The 21785-nt window shown below is 38.6% G+C and overlaps 1 protein-coding gene across 1 annotated transcript; it reads right to left on the bottom strand.

The window, feature by feature from the left end:
- Positions 1–115: 115 nt before the first annotated feature.
- On the bottom strand, positions 116–21113 carry npdc1a (neural proliferation, differentiation and control, 1a). The gene is made up of 9 exons (XM_008423974.3): positions 20701–21113; positions 10408–10554; positions 3244–3357; positions 2925–3158; positions 2616–2682; positions 1586–1676; positions 1347–1426; positions 1169–1268; positions 116–1084 (listed from the first exon to the last, which is right to left on the bottom strand). Exons 1-9 carry the CDS (start codon positions 20822–20824, stop codon positions 1013–1015), a joined length of 1029 nt encoding a protein of 342 aa, XP_008422196.2. The 5' UTR covers positions 20825–21113; the 3' UTR covers positions 116–1012.
- Positions 21114–21785: the final 672 nt, after the last annotated feature.

Below are 21785 nucleotides of genomic sequence, written 5' to 3'. Positions count from 1 at the left end.
TATCCAGGCCTGGAAAACACTGAAACCAAATTCCAAACTTTTCCAGGCTGCATAGGGACACTGTAAATGAAAACTAAGGCAAGCACAAAATGAAAACCTCACTTTTTCCTCCACATGTGGTAAAAAGTTTAATTTTCAATCTTTAGTCTGCATGTACAAATATCTATAAAAGTGAACAATCTCACTCTTTGTATGTACATTTTGCAGCACAAGGATAGTTTGAGCCCAAAGACTGGAAAGAGGGACACCACAGGATCATTATGATTGCCAGTAAAACATCTAGAGGTACAGCTCGTCTCAGATTTCATTCAAGTGCTCGGAAAGTCACATCCCCCCCCCCTCCATCAGCGACGTGACGCACACACATGGAGGCAGAACGATCCATCGAAGCTTCGCCATGACTAAAACAATACAGTCAAACCATGCAAGACAGCATTAAGTACTTCATTTTCACCTATATAGCTTTAATATCTATACTTTATCATCTCAAAATCTTCATGTGCAGCCTATAAGGACAGGAAAATACACGAGCAACACCAGCAGTTACAGTTCAATGACCATTTTATGATGCATTTTTACAGAAAACTGATATGAAATCTGTTAAAACAAAAATTGGAGAGGGCATCTGCTTTAGTAGAATATTCCTATGTATATGTGTGATATATATATATATCATCGGTTATGGTATTCTTTGGAAATAGCTGCAAAAATAAAGAATAAAAACTCCGAATCAAACACTCAAACAGAACAAAACACTAACACTAGCTTGACTTTGACTTAAATCAACAAAAATTAAATTAAAAGATAGAGTTTCTCTACAACATTGACAGGAATAAATTAACAGGGAACCCATTACATATGTGTAGCACTAAAAAGCCATAGTGGGGGCCTATGTGTTAAAAAGGCGGATGAGAAAACAATCATTTCCACAACATCATTCTCGATTTCCATGCAGGCAGAGAGAAAACAGGAGCTTTCTTCCAGAGAAATTTTTTGTGTGTGTGTTCAGTGTTCACTTAGGAATCCCCTGATAATCCGGAGTAGAATCATCAAACAAAGGATTTTTAACTTCCATCTCTCCAGTCTGGGAAGAAAGACGATAAAGCATTTCAATAAAACATCTGACCAGAAATCATTTGAAGGTGCTCAGGTGTGTGTGCGTGCTCACCGGGGCGAGTCCAGGACACTCGTACACCGTGAAACCGCCTCCCACTTCTTCTTCGTCTGACGTGGCCTCAGCGTCGAGCCCTTTCGGTTCGGGTTTGTGACTGATGGAGAAACGGGGATTTTAAGTTGTGGCAAAAACTCCACAAAAGGCTGTGTGGAGACAGAGACGGGAAATGTACCTTCCCATCGACAGCATCTGTTGTTTCTGGTGTTGATAGTGATACATCTGAGCGTTTTCGGCCAGCGTCTTATCAAGCGTCTTATGGGGGAAAAACAGAGAGAGAAAGGTGTGAATGATGATAGAAACTGAAATCTGGATGCCACAGTGTGGTGGGGGGTTTTGCACACCTTGTTTTTGCAGAATAAGGGTGAAGCGTGAAAAAAAAAAAAAAAAAACAGAGCTGAGGGGGGGACTTACTGATGAACCGTTGGCTGGAGTTGGAGGAACGCTCGGTGCTCTGAAAGCAGGGTAGTCCACCTTCTCAGCAAGACGTGATTCTGTGCGCAGCCTGCAGGGGGAGTCATGATCAACTTAGGCGCAATGTTCTCATACTTTCCCTCAAATTATGAGGATTTCTAAAGTCTGACTTTTTGATACATTTTAAACTCCTTATGGTTTGTATTTCAGTTAGCAAGTGTAAAGACAAGTGTTTTTTCAAGCACTCATTTAAAAACAGTCTGAGAGAAAGTGGCAACTAAAATAAAGAATAGCCATGCTTAAAAAGCTGTTTTTAGTCAGTATACATAAAATAATTTCTCAGTCTGATTAACATTAAAGACGGCAGTGTAAAGTATTTAGGTGGAAGAATTTAACTCAGTTAATGTTAACTAATTTAACATTTTGTGGACTTTGAGCAACTCTGGATGCAGTACGCAAAAGTGCCTGCAGATGTCACTAAAAATCCTAAATCTATCTGCTGAAAACAAGAAATTTTATTTTAGATTTCCTCATAAATGTGGTTGCTATTCAGAGGCAGACTTCTAAACTCAATCCACTCAAAAAAGAAGTTAAATATAATTCAGTAATCCCAATGAATGGGCCAAAAGAACCAATTGTGTTTGACTGACTGTGGATAAATAGTTGTTCTTAGTTAAATGCAAATGGGTAAAATCAGTCAGTCTGCTTTTATGTACACAAACTTACAATATATGTCAGGTTAGAGCTTTTCAAATGTTTATCGTTATCCTGCTTGCCTTCCATGACAAAATAATAATTAAAAACAACAAGAAACTAATCAAATGTTCCATGTAATTAAAAATGCGCAGTTCTGAGGTGAAAAAAAATAAAATAAAAAAAATAATAAAAAAATCAGTGAAGCTTTATCATCATTTGGCTCTGGAATAAAAACTGTTCAAAAGAGTCAATAGTTCCCGAGGAATTTGACCAAACACTTTGCTTCCAACTGCAGCAAAAACATCGCATAGCTTTCGCCTTTCTTTATACTTACTTGACGTAACAGACAGAAGCCAAGATCACACACACGGTGCCCACAATAACACACAGCGAGATTATGACTGCAGAAAAATGAACACAAAGAAGAAAATTATTTATAAAATGGAATTTAAAATTGTGATAAAAAGTTAGATGAGATACTCTTCATGTGGATAAAAAAAATTGAATTCTTTAGCAGTTTTTATGGTCGTAACATTTGGTTAAGATTTAATATCTACTGTATGAAGGGCATTTTCGCTTCATTAGAAATGAGTATGATTCAACTCCCAACAATATCTGCCAATAAAAAGAGTTAAACACTCACTGACAATGATGGTGTCATTTTTGGGATGGGGTACAACTAAAGGGCCGGCTCGGCCATCAGCTGCGGTGAACCTGGGGTGCGGGGTTGGCGTGTTGGGAACGGCGGCGCCTGTGGGGATCGGAGCTGCCGTGGTGCTACGTGGGATTTCCCCCAACAGTCGGTTCTTATTCTGGGACTTTTGCTCAGACGCCCCTGTCCTGCTGTCCTCAAGATCCGCCGGAGAGGAAATGGAATCTGGAAGGTCAGACAGAGATTTTAGACTAATTTCAGCAACTATAATATAAATGTCACCTTGCTGAGTTTGTGGCCGATTTCTTACCAGTCTTTTGCGGTTGATTTTTTGTTGTTTTTATCTTCGACACTTCCTGTTTTTCTATGATGGAGTGAAGGAAATCTATTTCTTCGTCCAGATCAGTGAAGGTCCTCACTTTGCCTAACCAACAAAAAACATTTCAAGTTTCAGTTATGTTTAGAAATAAATAACCTTCATGCTTCTTCAAACTTAAAACGCTTTAATATGAAATCTTTAAATTTGATATAATTAGATTAAAATGTCTATATATTTTCCGTCTTTGGAAACATATTTTTGACCACTGAGGTCCATTATAACATGACCAACTCATAAATGGCTCAAACTCATTTATACGTTTGGGCCCCTTAGGTCCCTCCCGCAGTTTTGAATCCCAGTGGAAAAATACCACATACCTGCATTGCTGGGCTTCCAGCAGTGCAGGAAACCCACCTTTCTAATCTTTATTTACTTCCTAATTTGCTTTTGAATTATGCTGCATTCACTGTAAGTGGGAAACTGTCTCACTCTTGCTTTAGTTTCCTGTAACAATAAATTGCTGTTAACGTTTTCTATATTTAATTTAAATTTAGAAATACAATTTAAACTAAAGAAAGAAAAAATGTCTTGCCATTTTCTCAGATTTACTGCTCTTTCCCTCTCAGGAATCAGTATAAGAAAAATGACTAAATTATTAGTACAGAACTTCAAATAAGCCAGAAAAATGAAGAGGTTCTGATATCTTGTCCAAGCTTATATCAGTATCAGGAATCCATTTAAGAGATACATAAGAACATTTTCAGAATTTAAGTTAAAAAAAAGTACAGTTTGCTCTCAAACTAATGTTTAGCTAGAAGATAATAACTACCCTTAAGTGCATTTTGTGTTAAAACAATCTCCAAAAATAAGCTCACAGTAAAAACGGAAAGAAATTGTTCCATTAAGCCTTTAAAAAGCAGCTAAACAGAAAATATCTCTAAATATTGTTCATACATTAATTTATTTCTAATTATATTTAGCCATGTCTTTTATTTATGGCCGTTTTGAGCTGCTGATACCAGAGGCTGTGGTTTTATTCATTTATTGTGGTTCATAGCCACCGATACTGAAAATTCATCTATTTATGAATTTAGTTGTTTTTTTACTCAACATATTTGAGTTTTTTTTTAAATATCTTAAAATGTTCAACCCGTGTCCCATTTTACTTTGGTAAATTGACATCTACTCATCTACTGGATTTTTTTTTGCCAATTAAGTGTTTCTTCATTTAAAAAAAAACAAACAAAAAAAACATATTGCATCCGTTCTTAAAATATTACAAGCAACACAAGGATAACTTTATTAGCTAAACAAGATAAAGCAAAGACTTTCTAAACAGACATGAAAAATATAGACCATCTTTACATTATCGCTTTAGGTAAAAGTGACACTCAGGAAAGACACACATTTGGGTTTAAGCGTGCGCACATGAATGCACAGGTGTTTTCAGCATCTTACGTGTATAATGACAGACATGGAGTGTGCCTGTGTGTGCTGTTTGTTTGAGGAGCTGGTTAAAAAAGGCCAGACAATACTAAACTGTTGTTAACAGCCCTTTGCGCCAGACAGCGAACCGCATTCCAGCGGGACAGCCCCGGGCTCCAGGGCGACCGGGGTCCACAGTGTGTGTGTGGCCAGGGGAAGGAGCACCGCAGGGGGCGGGGGTTGTCCCCGGAGCAATCAGCCAAACCTCGGCCTCACCGGGCCTGTCCTGTTGCAGGCACAATAGACTCCAAAGCCTGCTGGTAATGGAGGCCATCAAAGAGTCATTTCCCTCCACATAAAGCCTCACGTGTATTTATTATTACACGCGAGGCGAGAAAGACGGCGAGGAAACGCGTAAACTTAAAGTGGATTTTAAAATAAAAGCATCCTGTCTTTTCGCTCTTTTGTTGATTATAGTCATCAAATAAAAAAAATGATAACCAAAAAAGTGACTCTTTCAAAATAAGTGTCCACCTCAATTATGGTGGCGATTACAGTGCCACTTTCACTCCAGAAGGCTGGCCATCTGGCTCAGTTAATGTGTATGATATGACATAGCAGCACTTTCACTGACTGCTTTGTTTTTTTCCGCACCCCCCTCCACTAATGGCCATTTAGTGCACTGCATGGCAGGTGTCTGTGGAGGCGAGATGTGCCATCTGCACTTTGCAGGTGGCTGAGCGCGCCAACTGTGCCTGTGCACTGGCTGCATACAGGTCCGAATATAAAGAGCCGGCGCAGAGAGGATGCGTTTGTTGCTGACGTTTTGAATGTTGCTCAGAAAAAGTGAGCTTTGCAGAGCAGTCGCCTGTAAAAGTACTGGCTGGGTGTAAGCATACACACCTCTCCCTATAGAAGGAGAGTTTTCTCACCGGCCTGATAATGACCCATGCCCTCTTGGGAAGCACACGGGGTGCAGGTTGGTACAACAAACAAACACTAAACATCTCAACAGGGATTGTGTGTCTCACACACATGCACACTGTTGTCTTTTCCCACTTAAAAACCACTCACATTTCCTGCTCCACCAAAAAAAAAAAAAAAAACCATACACACATGCACTACCTTTTCACTTCTTCCTGTAAGGAAGCATCAACCACAATAAACCCTCGTGTGATCAGATTGTGCATTGATCTAGCTTTTCTGGCCCAAACAAATTTATGATTTTGACCAAATTGTATTTTTCCAAATGACAATAAGGCAAAAACAATGAAGAAATGTGCTAGAGGTTATTTGATAGCGAGTGGAGAAAACTAAGGAGCTGCAAAAACTATCCAGATGTTATTGTGTGATATGTTCATAAGCTTAAAAAAAGTCTTCTGATTTATGGCAGATTAGATAGGTGCATCTGCAATTCTGACATTTATATTTCAAACAAAATTGTCCAACCATAATGGCTTCTTTAGAATTTGTTTTTGGCAATATTTTGCCCCGAAGCTGAACAGAAACGTATACTCATTCAAATAAAAAGGAAAACCTCGGGTTTATCACCGACTGATTTTGTTCAATAAGACTAAAACTGTGTGGTTCTTTCAGTTACCATGCCATCAATTGAGCCCAATTTCTTTATACATGTATAGTCCTTTTCCAAAATGGTAAAACATATGAAAGTCAAACAAATCTTGAGCTAAATTGAAATAAATAAATAGTGGTTTAAAATGTTGATCTTAATATGGAGTAAGTCATTAGAACCCATTGTTATTAATTTGAAAAAAAAAAAAGAAAGAAAAGTCACCAGCTAATCACAGCAATAATGTTCTGCTGCCACCTGGCGGGCACTCAGAGAACAACAATCATCATGGAGATTTTTATTTTTATTTTTACTTTTAATAAGGACTATTTGATGATCCAACTAAAGCTCCAACTAAAGCTACCAATTGTTGTTTAAATTTGATTTAGAGTAATCAATCATATTTAAAAACTTTAAAGATTTATTTCACATGCTATTACATATTTCAGTCGGTTATTTCTCTTCAAGTTGATGAATATGCCTGCGTTACATTTTTGAACTGACTTACTGAAATAAATAAAATTTCCTATGCTAAATTTTTAGATGCACCTCTATTCTCCAGCGAGTCTATAGAAAATCTCTACAAACCACTGAGTTAAAAGAAAGCAGACATGCAATTGCAACTTAATGTGTTTTGGTATCGGAACAAAAGAGCGGAGAACTATATAATGAAATTTGCTTCTTGGCTGCACAGAACGCCGTATATCCGAGTTAGTGTCCCACAAGCCGAATAAAGGCAGTCACAGCTGAGTGCACAGCTCTGAATGACTGCAAACAGCCTCACCTGCCTTTCAACTTCCGCTTTGCAAAAATAATACTCCTCTGCAGAAAAACCAAGGGTTCTCCTGCGGAGGTTTAATGTCAAAATTACATATTCAGCCCGATCCATTCGTCTTTCCAGAACATAAATAGATGATGTTGATTTTTTTCACAATTCAAATCAAATTTTTCCACACTGTATTAATCTTGATCTAGTCTATAATCTTAATGTCGGTCGTATCTACAAAAAGACTAAGGAATGCTAGACAAACTAAATGAAATGAAAAATACACACCCATATTACCAAAATCACATTTAAAACCCAAAAACAAGCAAAACACCTGAACTAACTATTAAAATTCTGTAACTTTCATTCACTTTGTTAATTTAAGCAAGGAGATAATTGTCTTTAGCAGGCGCTAATGAAATGCACTTGGCACCTTCCTCTTTATAAAACACCTGCTAAAAATGTCAGCAGCTGTAATTCTCAACTGTGCCAAAGTGTAAGTGAAAAAGTTCAAACTTATCACATGTGATGATCAATGTCAAATTTAGAATAAAGAAGCTGAGATTTAATTAGTAGATTAGTGAAAATAATAAAATATCGGACCAATAAGTATGCGAAATAAGAGTCTTTTCAAGCTGAAATCATTGGAATCAAATCATTGGACAGGATAAAACAACAGCTTTAATATCTTTAGTACTGTAAAATCGTACAAGGACTTTTCATTTATGTATTTTTTTCAGATCTTCTGTTACCAAACTGCAGCTGAATGTTTGCGGCAATTGCACGTTAGTCCAACAGTTGCCAGACGCTGACGGATAAGAACATGAAAGGGGGAAACAAACTGGATGATGGAGACAAAAGCTAGAAAGGACACAAAAGCTACTGTGTAAAAGGCCAGAAACCCACTTTGTTCACGCCCTGCCTTCACCATGTACGCAACACAGCTGCTTTTAAAGAATGGCTCTTCTGTCGCTCTGCTTGTGCTTTTCACCAGAAGACATGGCTTTGAGGCATATTATCTGTTTACCAATGGCAGTGAACGCCTCCATGACAAACACAGGGAGTTCTACCTGTTCCCTTACTGTGGATGCTCTACACCCATCAGCTGATTACGCTTAATAATAATAATAACATGACATTTTTTGGTTGTGAACTCTTGAGTATTTGGTGCATTTACTGTTGTACATGAGTGTATCTATCCTGGTAATCCATGCCTCTCACGGACCAAAAAAAAAAGAATTTTCACCCCATTTGTTTGTCTTGTCAAAGGACACAATCCCAAAACACGAATAAAACAGAACTTGTTTTATGCATGTTCATTTGGCTTCTCAGGAAAGGTAGAACTGATCTAAACTAGAAACAGAAAATTATTTACTTCAGTTTAATGTCAAGAAAAAGGCCTTTTGTGCAGCCTAATTCAGAAAATATAAGTGTTTATATCTGTGTATGAATAAATGCGCTCAAGGTCGATTCTTGAGCGCATTGAATTGGAGCCGTTTTTGCCTGCTTGTAAAGCAGGCGTTGTCAATTGGTGCCAAAAAAAAAAAAATGGAATAATGTTAAATGAAACAGTCCGTGAATCAGAAATAAACAGTTCTGCAAACTCTTTCCAATTCTGAGAAATTTAGAGCAGAATGACGACAGAAGTTACAGATTCCCAACAATAAAACTCGCTGAAAGCGGCCCGATAAGCTGCGAAATGAACTTTAAATCTGGGTGGAGTGCAACTAAAATGATGACAGCAGCATCCTGGGTCACAAACCCTGCACACACTGAGCAACAAAGTTTAAATTATACGATTTATTTTTTCGTTATGCGATATTTTTCACGCCAGCCGCTGGTCTGAAGCTCCTTATCGTTTTCCGACGCGTCGAAAGGCATGCGATGCTTCTGACGAAGCAAATGCACATCATTTCGTGCGAATCTGAGTAATTAAAGGAAACGGCGAGGATTTCATCTGTTCACAACCACCACTTCGTGGGTCTGAGTGGAGAGTGTGAAAATAAGAGTCACTCTCTCCCGAGCGGATCAGAGTGTTCGGTAGTCTCCAAAGACTTTATGTAACCACTGTGCAGCTTAAACGTCTGCATGATGTACCAGATTCATAGCACACACACACAAACTCCACACACACATAGTGCTGCACAAAAAAAAAATCCCCTCATCCACTGAGTGACAGGAACTTTTCTCCTGCTCAAACATTTTTTCTTTTTTTTTTTATCTGATGCTTCGCAATTAGTTGAGTCAAGTTTCTCCTGGATCATCTCCTGCTGCTAATTCCCATCCAATTCATTAACCCTGCAGAGGTTCAACTCCCCCAATAACATATTGTTTATATTGAGGCAAACCACTTTAATATTTTTGAAATGTCTCCTCTATTTCAGTTTTTGCTTTGAACGCAGCACAAACTATTATAGAAATCAGAAAAATTAGACTTCTTTCCACTGCCTGGCTGTTTTATTGAGTGATATTAAATTCAGGGATGAAGATGAAGGGCAAGAGAGAGAGAGAGAGAAACATGTTATTGCAGTGATTAAGGCTGCCAGTGCGGGGGCGGTGCATATATGTGTGTGTGTGTGTGTGTATGTGTGTGCTGCAAACACAGCAGGGGCAGAGCAGGATTAAAGCTGAAAATGCTCTGTAGCTGGGAGAAGCAAAAATGGGAGAAATGAAGGAGAAGCAAAAAAAAAAAAAAATCAAAAACACAGATGAAATGACAGCTGAACAGAGAAGCAAGTGCAGCCGAATTGAATTGATGGATGCTTAAATGCTTAAAAAGGCACAGGGCGGCCATGGCTTGGCTTTATAGAGAACTGGTTTTCATTTGGACAATAAACTTCTTGAGCCCCACATACATACCGACGTCTCTTTGACCGGAGACACGGAGCCTCAAAGACTCTAAAATATCCTCACTTGTTTAGTACAAACGCATCAGTGGCCACATCTGTTGCTCTACTGATAAAGGTGAGTACATAGTCTTAAAATGAATTCAGCTTTTATTGCAGTAGCGTAACCTTACACAGGAAATTGTGGGAAAATCTTTGAAGTAAATTTATTTAATGGAGAAATGCATTGCGCATCACTTCCTTTATAAAGGGGACAGCACCTAGTTGTACTGCAACCTCTCAGCAGGTTGGAGCATAAAGTTTCATATGTAATATTTTGTTACGATAAAAAAATGTGCCAAGTCTCCAAATTGTTTCCACACATCTGACTGCAAGTATGTTAAAAACTATTGTATCAATAAAGTTTTTCTAATTCGTAAAAGCACATTAGTGGTATAATAACAACAATAACGATAATTATAACATTAGCAATGATAATAATTATTTTTATATTATTATTACAAGATACTTGAATGCAGTGTGTGCAGTCTGACGTTTTCTGTCCATACCATTTTTATGGTGCGTCTTCGGCACACAGCGCCCTTCGCCGTCCTCCCGAAACGGGGAGAGGCAGGAGCCGCAGTCAGACGACGGTGGGTGGCAGTGGTGACGTCTCTGCTGGGCACAGTCTATCGGATGAGGGCATTTTTTGTGAGCTAAGGGAGAGAGAGACATACAAAAAAAAAAAAAAACAATTTAGAAACCGCACAGGAGATGACACGGCACCAAGAATCCTGTGAATAAGATGTGACTCAACTCAGAAAGTCACTTCTCTGGTTTGTGGGCGTCTTTTATCTTAAACTCAAAAGCATCTCACCTTGAAGAGTTCGCATGCTGATGTCACAGTTCCTAACAAGAAGCGTCAACGTGTTTTATTATAAACCTCTCAGAGATTTTGTTTCAGCCAAACACATTCACCAGAAAGAACATGAAAATAATAAAAAAAAATAAAAACCCAACAATCTCTCAAATGCACAGTGTTGTGATCGTGGCCCAACTCTTCAGCCGGTTTAATCAGGTCAAACCCAAATAAAGACCGATGTTCTCCCGCTATCGGCTCAGATAATCACCTGGCCTCATTACCGTCTGTCTGAATGAATTTAATTTAGATGCACGCGCAAACACAGCTGGTGGGAACCCAAGGATGTGTTAAGGTCATAGCAGGTGTGTGTGGCAGGAGAGGGCAGAGAGAGGCCGATAATGAGCACTGCAGTGCCGTGTGGAAGGCCCAGCTAAAGGTGAACAGCACAGCAGGCGTAGATGTCATAACAGATGCAGCACGGAGTGACATGAGGAGGAGAGACAGACGATGAGGTCAGTGTTCTCCAGCCTTGTGTTGGACCTGACATTTGGCTGCAGCTGCCCTCTGCAGTCGCATCCTTCCTTTCTCAAAAGTGAAAACTTTGCGTGTATTTTTTTATTTTTTTTTAAAAGAGCTTTGGAGATTTTCATTTTCCTCCCTTCCTCCCTCTTCACTGCGCATGGTGGCAAGATGAACTTCCTTGTTTTATAGTTACAGTCATTAATGTAGCTGTGGAAAAATTTAGGACATTAGATCATAGCAGCCATTTCCTGCCCTGAACCTGATTGTCACACAAGAGGCAGAAAGTCATTGATTTCCTCACTGAAAATGTATCAATACTCTCATAATATTAAGAAAGTAATGCATAAATTAATAGATAAAATTGAACTAAAAGTGAACATTTATCCAGGTCCAAGTTATGTTTTAAGATGTCTAATAAACAGCTATCATTTACTGTGCCAAGATCAGGAAACAAACTCAATTCCCTGATTTTATTTTAAAATATTATTTCAATGCAATTTTCAGCTGCAGTCCTATTTTGGTAAGAGAAATAGAGGGAACTTAAAATAGCAGCAACACAAAACAGATATTGGGTTTCAGTGTCTTTGGTTGACCTGCCTCTGGGGTGCAATTTGAGAAATCCGCTTTGGGACAGATTTAAAAAAAAATAAAATAAATAATAATAATACTATTAACTCCTGACAAGAAATTCCTGAGTTTCCAAAAAAATTAAAAACAAATAAAGCTTTAATCTATTTCCATTCAACTTCATGCAAGTTTCAAATGAAATAAAGAATGAAAACGTGGAAGAATGCACCATACGTCCATTGTTAAGTACAGTAGAGGATCTATGATACTGAGGGCCCGTTTCTGTTCCAAAGCCCCTCAGAATCCTCAGACTGAAAGGCATCGTGCTTTTTCTGAAATATCAGGGCGTCTTAAATTTAAATCTTTCTGTTGGAAGAGTCAAATGCAGTAAAACTATTGAAGAAATATGGCCAAATCGATGCAGAAATTGCTCACTAGATACTAAACCTACCTCTCTTCAGATCTAAATCCTGTAGAAAACCTTTGAGGTGAGCTGATGGCAGAAAAGAATGACGGGACACAGGCCTCTGGATGATCTACAAAGATTACGCTATGCTATCTTGGTGGAATGTTTCTGAATTTCATGTCTAAATGTTTCTATGATGAATTTAATGATTTACCTCAACCTCATGGAAACTGCAAACATTGTTCTGGCCCCGTGCCTCACTTTTGTCATTGTTGTCACTTTAACATACTCATGATCACGCCAACGCGTCTCACATCTGAAAAGGTCTTTTATCAGATTTTCTGTTACGAAAGCAGTTGTCCTAAATTTTTAAATATCTGCTCTCCTGAAAATTATGATGCAGTGAAAATCTCAACACCTTTGGTCAGCACTTTGTGTGTTATCCATGTGGGAAGCAGATAATTATTCTCCCAACACGCATTTAATCAGAAACACCGACACACTCCAACTGTGAGATTTGGCGACAGAGAGTAAAAGAAAGAAAAAAAAAACAAAAAAAACAAGGTTGACGCTCGGGTGCAGTACAACCAATATCTGAGATTTAGAAGCAGCATAAAAGCGGGAAGGCACAGATCTTTATTTTTCAGCACAGGAAATTACAAAGTCCCAGACAAGACGCAAAAACAAAACATAGTATAAAATAAATCCCAAAAGCATATCAGAACGTTCGGCCTCAGTTTAGTCAAGAGGAGTGAGAGCACATTATGCAACAGAAGAACTCAGAAATTAGTCCTTGGAATTAAATGGGAAAAAAAAAAAAAAAAAAACTTTACTAACCATCTGCCGCTGCTGTTGCCAGGGTTTGAGCTCAGCAGAAACTCAGCCAGGAAAAAGAAAAACTGAGAGCAAAACAGTGGCATACATTCTCACAAAGCCTTATAAACACCTACGCTCTCAGACCAACACATATATGAAAGCATGTTTGCAGGTCAGGGCTCCTTCAAGCTGTTCTGAAACTACAGTGGAACAAGTGTCACAACATGCAGTCGTGTGCGTTTGTGATTTTGGTCAGAACTTTTTTTGTTTTGTTTTGTTTTGTTTTTTTAACTGGAAAAGTAGGAAATTGGTAGGCAGAGATTCTTCAACTCCCATTGTTTGCATTTCCTGACTCAGATAGCAGACAGGATGTAAAGCCAAGCACTCAAAATCAAGTGGAAACATTAAAGAGCTCAGCTTGGTTTCTCTGCACTTAATATAACCACTGAGTGTATCTCCGCTTGGGCAGAATGATAAAGCGCTCTAAAGGACGTGTTTGTGTTTGGCTTTTGGGGTTTCTACTTCAATCTCAAATTACAAAAAAACCAAACAAATGTTTGGCCAGCCCGTTTCTATACGTTTGCTTTCATTAGCCTCAGCTGGGGCAAACCCAGCCGCTTCATGCCTGAGAGAGCTTTACTTTCTCACGTCGTACGAAAAAGGAGAGTCAACACAAATACAGTATGCAGGGAAAATTCTTCTTTTTTTTTGCTTATTTTGCGTTTAGAGAATTGTATAAAAGAGAAAAATTATTAATTAAAAAGATGGATACGAGTAATTACTCCTTTTCAATAACTCTGCTTGGATTTTATCTCTTTTTAGATTAACTGGGATCAAAGCTCACAAATGTTTTGTGTTGTCAGTAGGAATAGCTTTACCACATCAGTCACCAAGACAGCATTGTGGTGTTCCCCACAGGTCTGAGCTCAGCCCTTTTGTTTTTTGTTGTTGTTGTTTTTTTCCCCCCTTACACGTTACATCTTGCTTATCTTTTCAAAATATAAATATATTTCTATGTGGATTCTTTTGTATTGTACATCTCAACTAAATGTGCTGAATTCAACAGCTTTGCCAATCAAGCAGTTTGAGACTTATTGTCAAAATGGCACCATTTCCGTAAAATAGACAAGAACGGGTGACAACGATCATTCTGTCCGGTCACCCAAATATCATTAGTTTTGCTAAACTTGAACACTGTAAAATGTCATATCAGCTAAAATGAACCAAGAGTTTATATTTGGTGCTAACTAAGATTAAGTAATGCATCTGATTCAACTGCTGATTTATCAAAAAAATAGTTAGGCTTTTATCTCGTCTCGGGTAGTTTGATGATCTGAGGGTGCTTTGTGATAGGCTAAAGGAACTATGGAAGTCCAACCATCGGTTTTTGATCTTAAACTGAAGTATACTAGATTAATGTGGCAGGACAATAATTCCAAGCACACCCACAAGTCCACATCTGAATAGATTAATAAACAGAAAAGAAAGGCTTTGAAGTGGTCTAATCAAAGTCCAGACATAAAACAGATTGAAATGCTGTGGTTTAATTTTAACCAGGATGTTCTACCACTAGACCACTCCAATGTGGGTGGATTAAAACAATTCTGCAAGGAGATAGAGGACCAATATACCAACAAAGATTCACTGCCAGGAACTGCAAACAAGCAGCGGCAGCTTTTGGCATCAAGGGTGGCACAACCGGTTATTAGGTTCAGGGCCTATGAATAAAATCGTAACTTTAAATGCTGCATTTTTATTCTTATCCAACACTAAAATGCATTTGATTATCTGAAAATGACAAGAAAGCAAAAAGTAAAGAAATCTGTAAGGCTTTGTAATAATCCAAATAATCCAAAACTCAAACCATTTTTTGCACCATTACACCTCCATACAGAAAATGAGTTAAGAAAATGGGAATAAACATTTTCTGCAGAGCTAAAGTAGAGACTTTATTAAGTCTCTACTTTAGGAAAAAAAAAAAACTTTCATCTTGCTCTTTTACTTTATTATTAATAGAAGTTTTGGTATCATAATTATTATTATTTAATCTAAGTTTCAGTTTACATCCACCATGTTAAAGAAAGCCATCAGGATCATTTAGTGCGATAAACTGTAACACACGTCAGCAAGGAATGACAGCGTGCAACAAATATTTACTCATGTGGAGAGATTGGTATGTGCTGCCAAACCAGCTTCTTCTGGTAAGTAGTTGAATAACTGCTGGGAAATCATCTAATAACTTTCAGATTCCACAGGGTTAAATTTATCCATACAACAATAAAAGTACAAGAACGCTGCAGAGTCAAATCAAAATGTTTTTTTTTTCCCCTTATAGAATTGTGGAAAGTCCCAAACGTAATTTAAACACCCATTTGAATGGAAACTGTTTATGTCAGTGTTTTTTTTTTTTTTTGATAAGTGTGTGTGTAGAAGCCGTTTCCCATGTGATGCAATGTGTCGTTCCGGCGGAAAGTGGGGCATGATTTTGCACCTGTTAAAAGCACATATGAACACACACAGACACAGGAAGTACAACATTAGTTCTGCAAGCAGACAGCAGTACAGGTGAGAAGGAAGTGAGAAAAAAAACCCAGAGTTAAAGATATCTGCTACCGAGAAGGAATGCAAGTTTGCGGAAGAATGACGAGGAACTAGATGCCTTCGGTCTTTGTCTGCCTTTTCTCTTTGTCTGTCACCGTGTCGTTTCTTTTGCAGTAACCTCTGTCAAGTCGGCCAATTAGGAGTATAAATAATTACACCGCGAGGAATTAATGAGCATGAAGCAGAGTAGCTTACAGCACAACCAACAATTAAGGTTGAAAGGGTTTAAATAAATAGTGTAGAAAATAAATCTTAGATCTTGTTTTGTTCTTCATCATGACCGATAGGTTAATCATCATCTTGCTGGATCATTAGTTGAATAAATAAAGAATACTAGCAATTGTGCAACATTTGCTGGATTTACTTTTTAACCCTACGATATCTACACAGGAGGACTACTGATTAACTTGAGGTCTTCCTCAATTTTTATTTTTATTTTTTTTTAAAGAACTGGGTAAATATGACGGCAGCTTTCTTGTTAAGGATGTGGTTACACGTAGCCGTATATGCACAAACTGACACACCGAAACCTGCTGACACAGAAACAAGGGTGCTTCCCCCGGTTCTGAGTTTTCAGATGGATACGAACGAGTCGGTTTGCTGACAAATGAGGGAAAAAAAAAAAAAGGCTATATATCTGGTAAATGATGAGATGCAGCCAGAGACAGTGATGGCTTGAGAACCACCTTTTAGCCTCGGTTGTCAGCTGTATTGTTTAAGACTTTCCTTTTGAAACAACACAAGAGACAATGAGGCAATTCAACATTGCTGACAAGCATCTTCTGGCTGCTGCGTGATTTAATTACCGAAGCGGGAAACCAATGGTATTGAAGCTCTTTGTGAAATGCTGTCAATGTCAAACTCAAGAGCATACAGAGCTGTGCAAGAGAGGCATTTGAAAACCCAATGTGGTGCTTTTTTTTTATTTTTAATTTTTAATCTTTAGCCTGGACTTTATGACTCATTTCCTTAAAAAGGTAGATTCAATGTAAAATACATTAATCATAAAACAAGATATTTACGAGAAACTGTATCCTGACGTGGTCTAGTATCTCTGTGTTAAGAGGAGGTGTAACCAAAACCAAACTGTACAATTAGCCTGAAACGTTACTCGGACTGGATCATTGCACAATTAAATTAAAAGTCCTACTTTAAGGACTTTGCTCAATAAACTAATTTGTTCCTCATTCCAGAAAAATGTTACTGTATTTCCAGAGAAACTTTTCGCAAGCAGTTGTGCTGCAAACCCAATTATATACCAGCATTTAAAGTTTCACTATATCCCATCGTAAATTTGTCCCTCCATTTTTAACATTCTCTTGCATTTTGACCCTTTCCAAGTTGCTATTTTTATCCTCTTAACTATCATATACTAGGAGTAGGGGATGAAATATGCATTTCCGTTTATTGAGATGTGGACAAGAACAATTGAGCACACCTGGACTGTTTAGACAGTACTCATCCTCTACCATTTTTGCTTTTTTTATTTTTTTTTTCCCAAACTCGACTTGTTGAGTGTAAAAAAACAAAAGAGTAGTCAGTCACAGGATGTCATCTACCAACCACACACTGTGGGAAAACTTTGTAAACACCCCACCCACCGGTGACATTACAATGTTTTCTATATCCAAATCGGAGTAGTGATAAGTCACTACACTGGTTTCATAAGAATGGCGTTAACTTTTGGGGAATATTACATCTAAGCTTCACTTACTGAGGTTCTGATCTGTATTTGGGTCAGTCGACACAACCCAAAAATGTTGGGTTTGAAATGAGTAAATCTACAAAACCACAAAATACCAAAGTAGCAAAATGACCAGCATTGCTATTTTTATTCCTGAACCCAACACTTGGATACACGACTGTTAAGTGCATAAAAGCGCGCAAGTCTGTAAATGTTTTTGCATACTCTCGGGCGTTTCAATGTCTCCTTGTGTTCTCGTCTGGCCTTTCTTAATTCCCAGAGTAAATTACTGCTTTGGCCGCAGGGCAGAAAAGGTGAATGAAAAATCTCAGAGGAAAAAGCCACTGTGTATGCAAAGAGGAGGCCGAGTGTGACACTTAAGGATGTGACTCGTTAAAGCTTAATCCTGGTGAGGGAAAAAAAGGCCGCAGGCAGAGGCTCGCTGGGTAGTAAGCCCGCTGATTCCAAGTGGGTTGTGGAATAACAAATTCGGCAGCACAACAATGATCGTTCTCAGTCAGAATATTGAGGGAAGAAGGTCTTCTCCAACACTTCAGTCGCAAAGAACATGCAAAACTAAATAGATTTGAATAAAGAGCTACAGAATGATTGTGCAGAATATAAGAAACCCTGAATGTTCAATAAATCTGGACCTTTCAGAGCTTACTAAACATAGTTTATGCAAGCAATTGCTTAAATGGGGATTTTGGATAACTTCCATCTCCAGATCTCGGTGTTCGGAACCAGCTTTTGATGGCATATTTACACTTGATGACATGTCGGCGTTTTACTGAATCAGCTGCAGAGTCATGAATCCATCTAGAGTCGATTTTCCTGAACCCCAAACTTGTTCTCTTTTCGAAGGAAACGCATTGAATTTAAGCCCGTTTACGTTATGCGTAGCTGTGGATCCTACAAGACTGACACAGCTTTCCTCTGCAGCCATTTCACAGTAGAGTGGTGGGTGAAGGCGCCGCCGTCTCCAACGCTCCTGTGATTTCCACACGACATATGCGAACAATAACCCACATACTGCAGCACTGCCACTCGCCGTTATGAGCAAGCTGCGTTCGACTGCAACAGTTGTCGCGTTGAAAACAAATCAAAGCCTCTGACAGCCGATGAGACCCAACATATTCTCTGCAGGAAGAAAAAGGCAACAAGACCCGCAATCCTCCAGCTGTTTGTCTCTGAGCATGTTTGAGAGATGATTACAATATTCCGCATCATGCTGCACCTGCAAAAGTATTCCTACGCCTTTAACCTTTTTACATGTTGTCACCTCAAATCACAAACTGCAATGTATTTAAGGGTATACAATGTGGTAGATAAACACCAACTGAAAGAGCACTGCTTAATCCACTATTTGATGTGGTTTAAAAAAAAAAAACTAAAACATGTAAAACATGGTGGTGGCAGCACCATGCTGTGGGAAAGCTGGTCAGATACGATTTGAAGAGCATTCATATAAAACACAGGCAGCAGAGCAAAGGAATTGAAAAACTGGCAGAGGTTGACACCGGGGACCCTAAACGCTCAGTCAGAGCTACAGCTGAAAGGTCTAGTTAAAGTTCAGACTACCTTTGTTGAGAATATATGTGGCATGATTTAAAAATTTCACTATGTCTTCCTTTTGGTGGAGACATGCCCAGTAGGAGTGCCAGCTGTTATTGCAGTAAAAGGTGGAACAACAAAGGTTTTGACTTTGATTTTTAATTGCAATTTTGTCATCTATATATCATTTTCTAGGCATTTTGTTTTGCAGGAATTCCATTAACCAGAGCAGGATTTTGCAGCACAGACAATATAATCCACAGTATTTTCAGTACAGAGTTCAAGAATCCACATTTTGCTAGAGTCAGTGCCACAATTATCACAAATAAATTGATTTAAATGACAACATCCAAGAACAAAATGGCCAAATATTTGGGTTTCAGTTTAGAAAAGTCAGGTGTAAAGATTAAAACTTGCCCAACATAGTAAAAAAATAAATTAATAAATTTAAAAAACCACTGCGGTCTCTGAGTCAGAGTTTCTCCATTCATCCTTTACATCATTTCTCTTTAATGGCCTTCAGACTTCAGTGGTTTAAAGCGAACAATTACCGCTGCTTAAACCTGAGATAAATTCACCGCAGCCTGTGTCAGTGCCACGTCACCGAATGTTCAGCGCGAATGCGGACACTGTCTGGGGGTTTTGTGCGTCTGATAAAGGCTAAAGATTAAAAGTGACGGATGGTTCAGCTGCTGCTTTTCCCATCATTTTTTTTGTTTGTTTTCTAAAAGCTGAGAAGCGGCTCAACTTCCCCGTCTATTCAAACACCAGGCTATCACATTAGATATATATATATATATATATATATGTATGTACCCAGAAGTAAATTGGGTTAATAAATCTCACAGTGGCTCACAAACCTGTCCACATGCAGCTCAGGAGGGCAAAATCATAAATAAACTGATGGAGTTTTAAAGATTTCCTTATGGCTCGAACTTAACGATTTAATTCAGTAAGCTTTTAAAATCCCCCTGCTGGATTTTAGTTAATGTTTTCCATAGTTAATAGAATTACCTGTAACAATTACAGAGCTTACTCTAGATGGTATGCGGCCCAAAGCAGAACTCACCAGTCATGCCAGCGCCACTGACCTTCCATTATGATTTCCTTTGTTTTTTCTTTTTATAAATTTTGTATTTGGCATTCATGTTAATGTTTCATCATTACCTAGAGAGAAAACATTGAACTAAATTGACTCTATGACCTAATGTTCTCTACAAAATTTATGACAAGCTTCCCTGAACTCAGAATGAAAGCACAAGCTGAATAAAGTAAAAGTATATAGTAAATAGAGAATTGTATCCTTTGTTGAAAATGTGGAGCCAATTTAAAGAAAAAAGTTTTATAAAAAGGTGAAAAGCAATAACTTTAGGTCTAATCATCCTATTATAAAATCATCACCAACTTCCATCCTTTACGGTCTGCCTTAGTGAGAATATAACTGGTGCATTAGTAAACCTGACCTATGTGGATTCAGCACCCAGGTGAAAAAGTCGCGAAGTTCGCATCTACCTTAGCCCGTCCTAATAAATTCACCTCCTTACGTTAAAAAAAAAAAAAAAAAAAAAAAGAGTCTATTATTAACAACTGCTTACAAGGAAACAGATTAAATTGCCGGACAAGGAAGGGAATTTTCATTTCCCTCATGCTTTTCTCCAGATCCATCGGTTTAACCTGCTCACACAAACACCACATAATAAACAATAAGTGTTCATTAAATATTACAAAAAGGCCTGTGGGTTCTTTTAAACTATAAACAGCAGCACTTGAAACAGGTGACCTAGTAACCCTTTGCGTCTTTTGGGCAATTCTTGCCCAGCTCTCTAGGTTTAATAAAGGTGAGTATTTACCTGGGAGGCTGGCGCTCACGGGAACGTAACATAGCAGCATAAGCAGCGGCAGCGCGGCGGCGAGCAGCAGCGGCATCGAGGCCCGGTGCTGGTGGCCGCACCGCGGACTAGAAAACGGCAGCATCCTGGGGGTCTTCTGCTTGACGGAGGACCGACGAATGTTGTTGTCATTCCCCCATCACTTTATTTCTGTTTCTGCTTTTGCTTTATGGTTTCAGTGGCGCAGAAAGAGAGCTAGGCGCGATGTCACAGACAGCAGCGGTAAACCGAGCGGAGGGGATGCCGACAGACTGATCCCACACTCACTGCGCAGCGTAATCCGCGGCAGGGCTAAAGATAGAGGAGCTTCAGGCGGAGGAGGAGGCGGAGGAGGAGGAAGGGGTGGCCAAGTGTTTGATATGCTACCTTCAGGGTTCCCTCGTAAAATCCAACACGACTCTTCCCGACTCAGTAAATTAGACAGTAAGTCCGTTTGAGTACATCAGAAACTCGGAGTTGATTTAGATGAATGAATGTGTGTTGGTAGATCTGTATAAAGAATTTGAGAGACCTAGTGATAATGTCGGATGTCAAAATTAACTTTTAACTATTTTTCAAACAGGTTGCTATGTGTTGAAGTTGGAGAGTTAATCCTGAAAATATTCATAACTATGGCAGATTTACTTTATTAATTATTTTTATTCAACAAGAGGCTTGTTTCTGAAAGAAAATGAGATAGTCTGTTGGAAACATTCTCAATAATCAATGACAAAAATCTTTGGCATTAGTGCAGTGAAACCCTGCTTTTACATATTTTCGTCTGTATTCACGTTTCCTCCTTGAGGTCGGAAGGCCTCTTTACCGTTACTCTAATCTTTAGCTTCCTTTCCAGTTTCTGTATCAGATTCTTGCTTAACATGAACATTGCTTCAAATCAGAAGTAACATGTTTGTAAAACAACTCCAGTCCTCAAGCTTACATGCCCTGCATGTTTTAGATGAGTCCCTGCTCCAACACAGCTGATTCAGTCGCTTAAATCCTCCTCAGTTTGCAATTAAGTTCTGCAGGGCCTGATAATGAACTATCATTTGACCTAGGTGTGATTA

This window comes from Poecilia reticulata, chromosome 12 (genome assembly GCF_904066995.2).
Source record: "Poecilia reticulata chromosome 12, P_reticulata-male-v2, whole genome shotgun sequence".
NCBI classification, from domain to species: domain Eukaryota; kingdom Metazoa; phylum Chordata; class Actinopteri; order Cyprinodontiformes; family Poeciliidae; genus Poecilia; species Poecilia reticulata.
Note: the sequence above shows the minus strand (reverse complement) of the source record. Positions and strands in the feature narration are given on the sequence as shown.

Coding starts and splice junctions, on each gene's coding strand:
- npdc1a (XM_008423974.3), bottom strand. CDS start 20,824: ATGCTGCCGTTTTCTAGTCCGCGGTGCGGCCACCAGCACCGGGCCTCG. Junction 3,159..3,243: donor AAATCAACCGCAAAAGACTG/GTAAGAAATCGG, acceptor CTGACCTTCCAG/ATTCCATTTCCTCTCCGGCG. Junction 1,085..1,168: donor AGTGTCCTGGACTCGCCCCG/GTGAGCACGCAC, acceptor CTTTCTTCCCAG/ACTGGAGAGATGGAAGTTAA.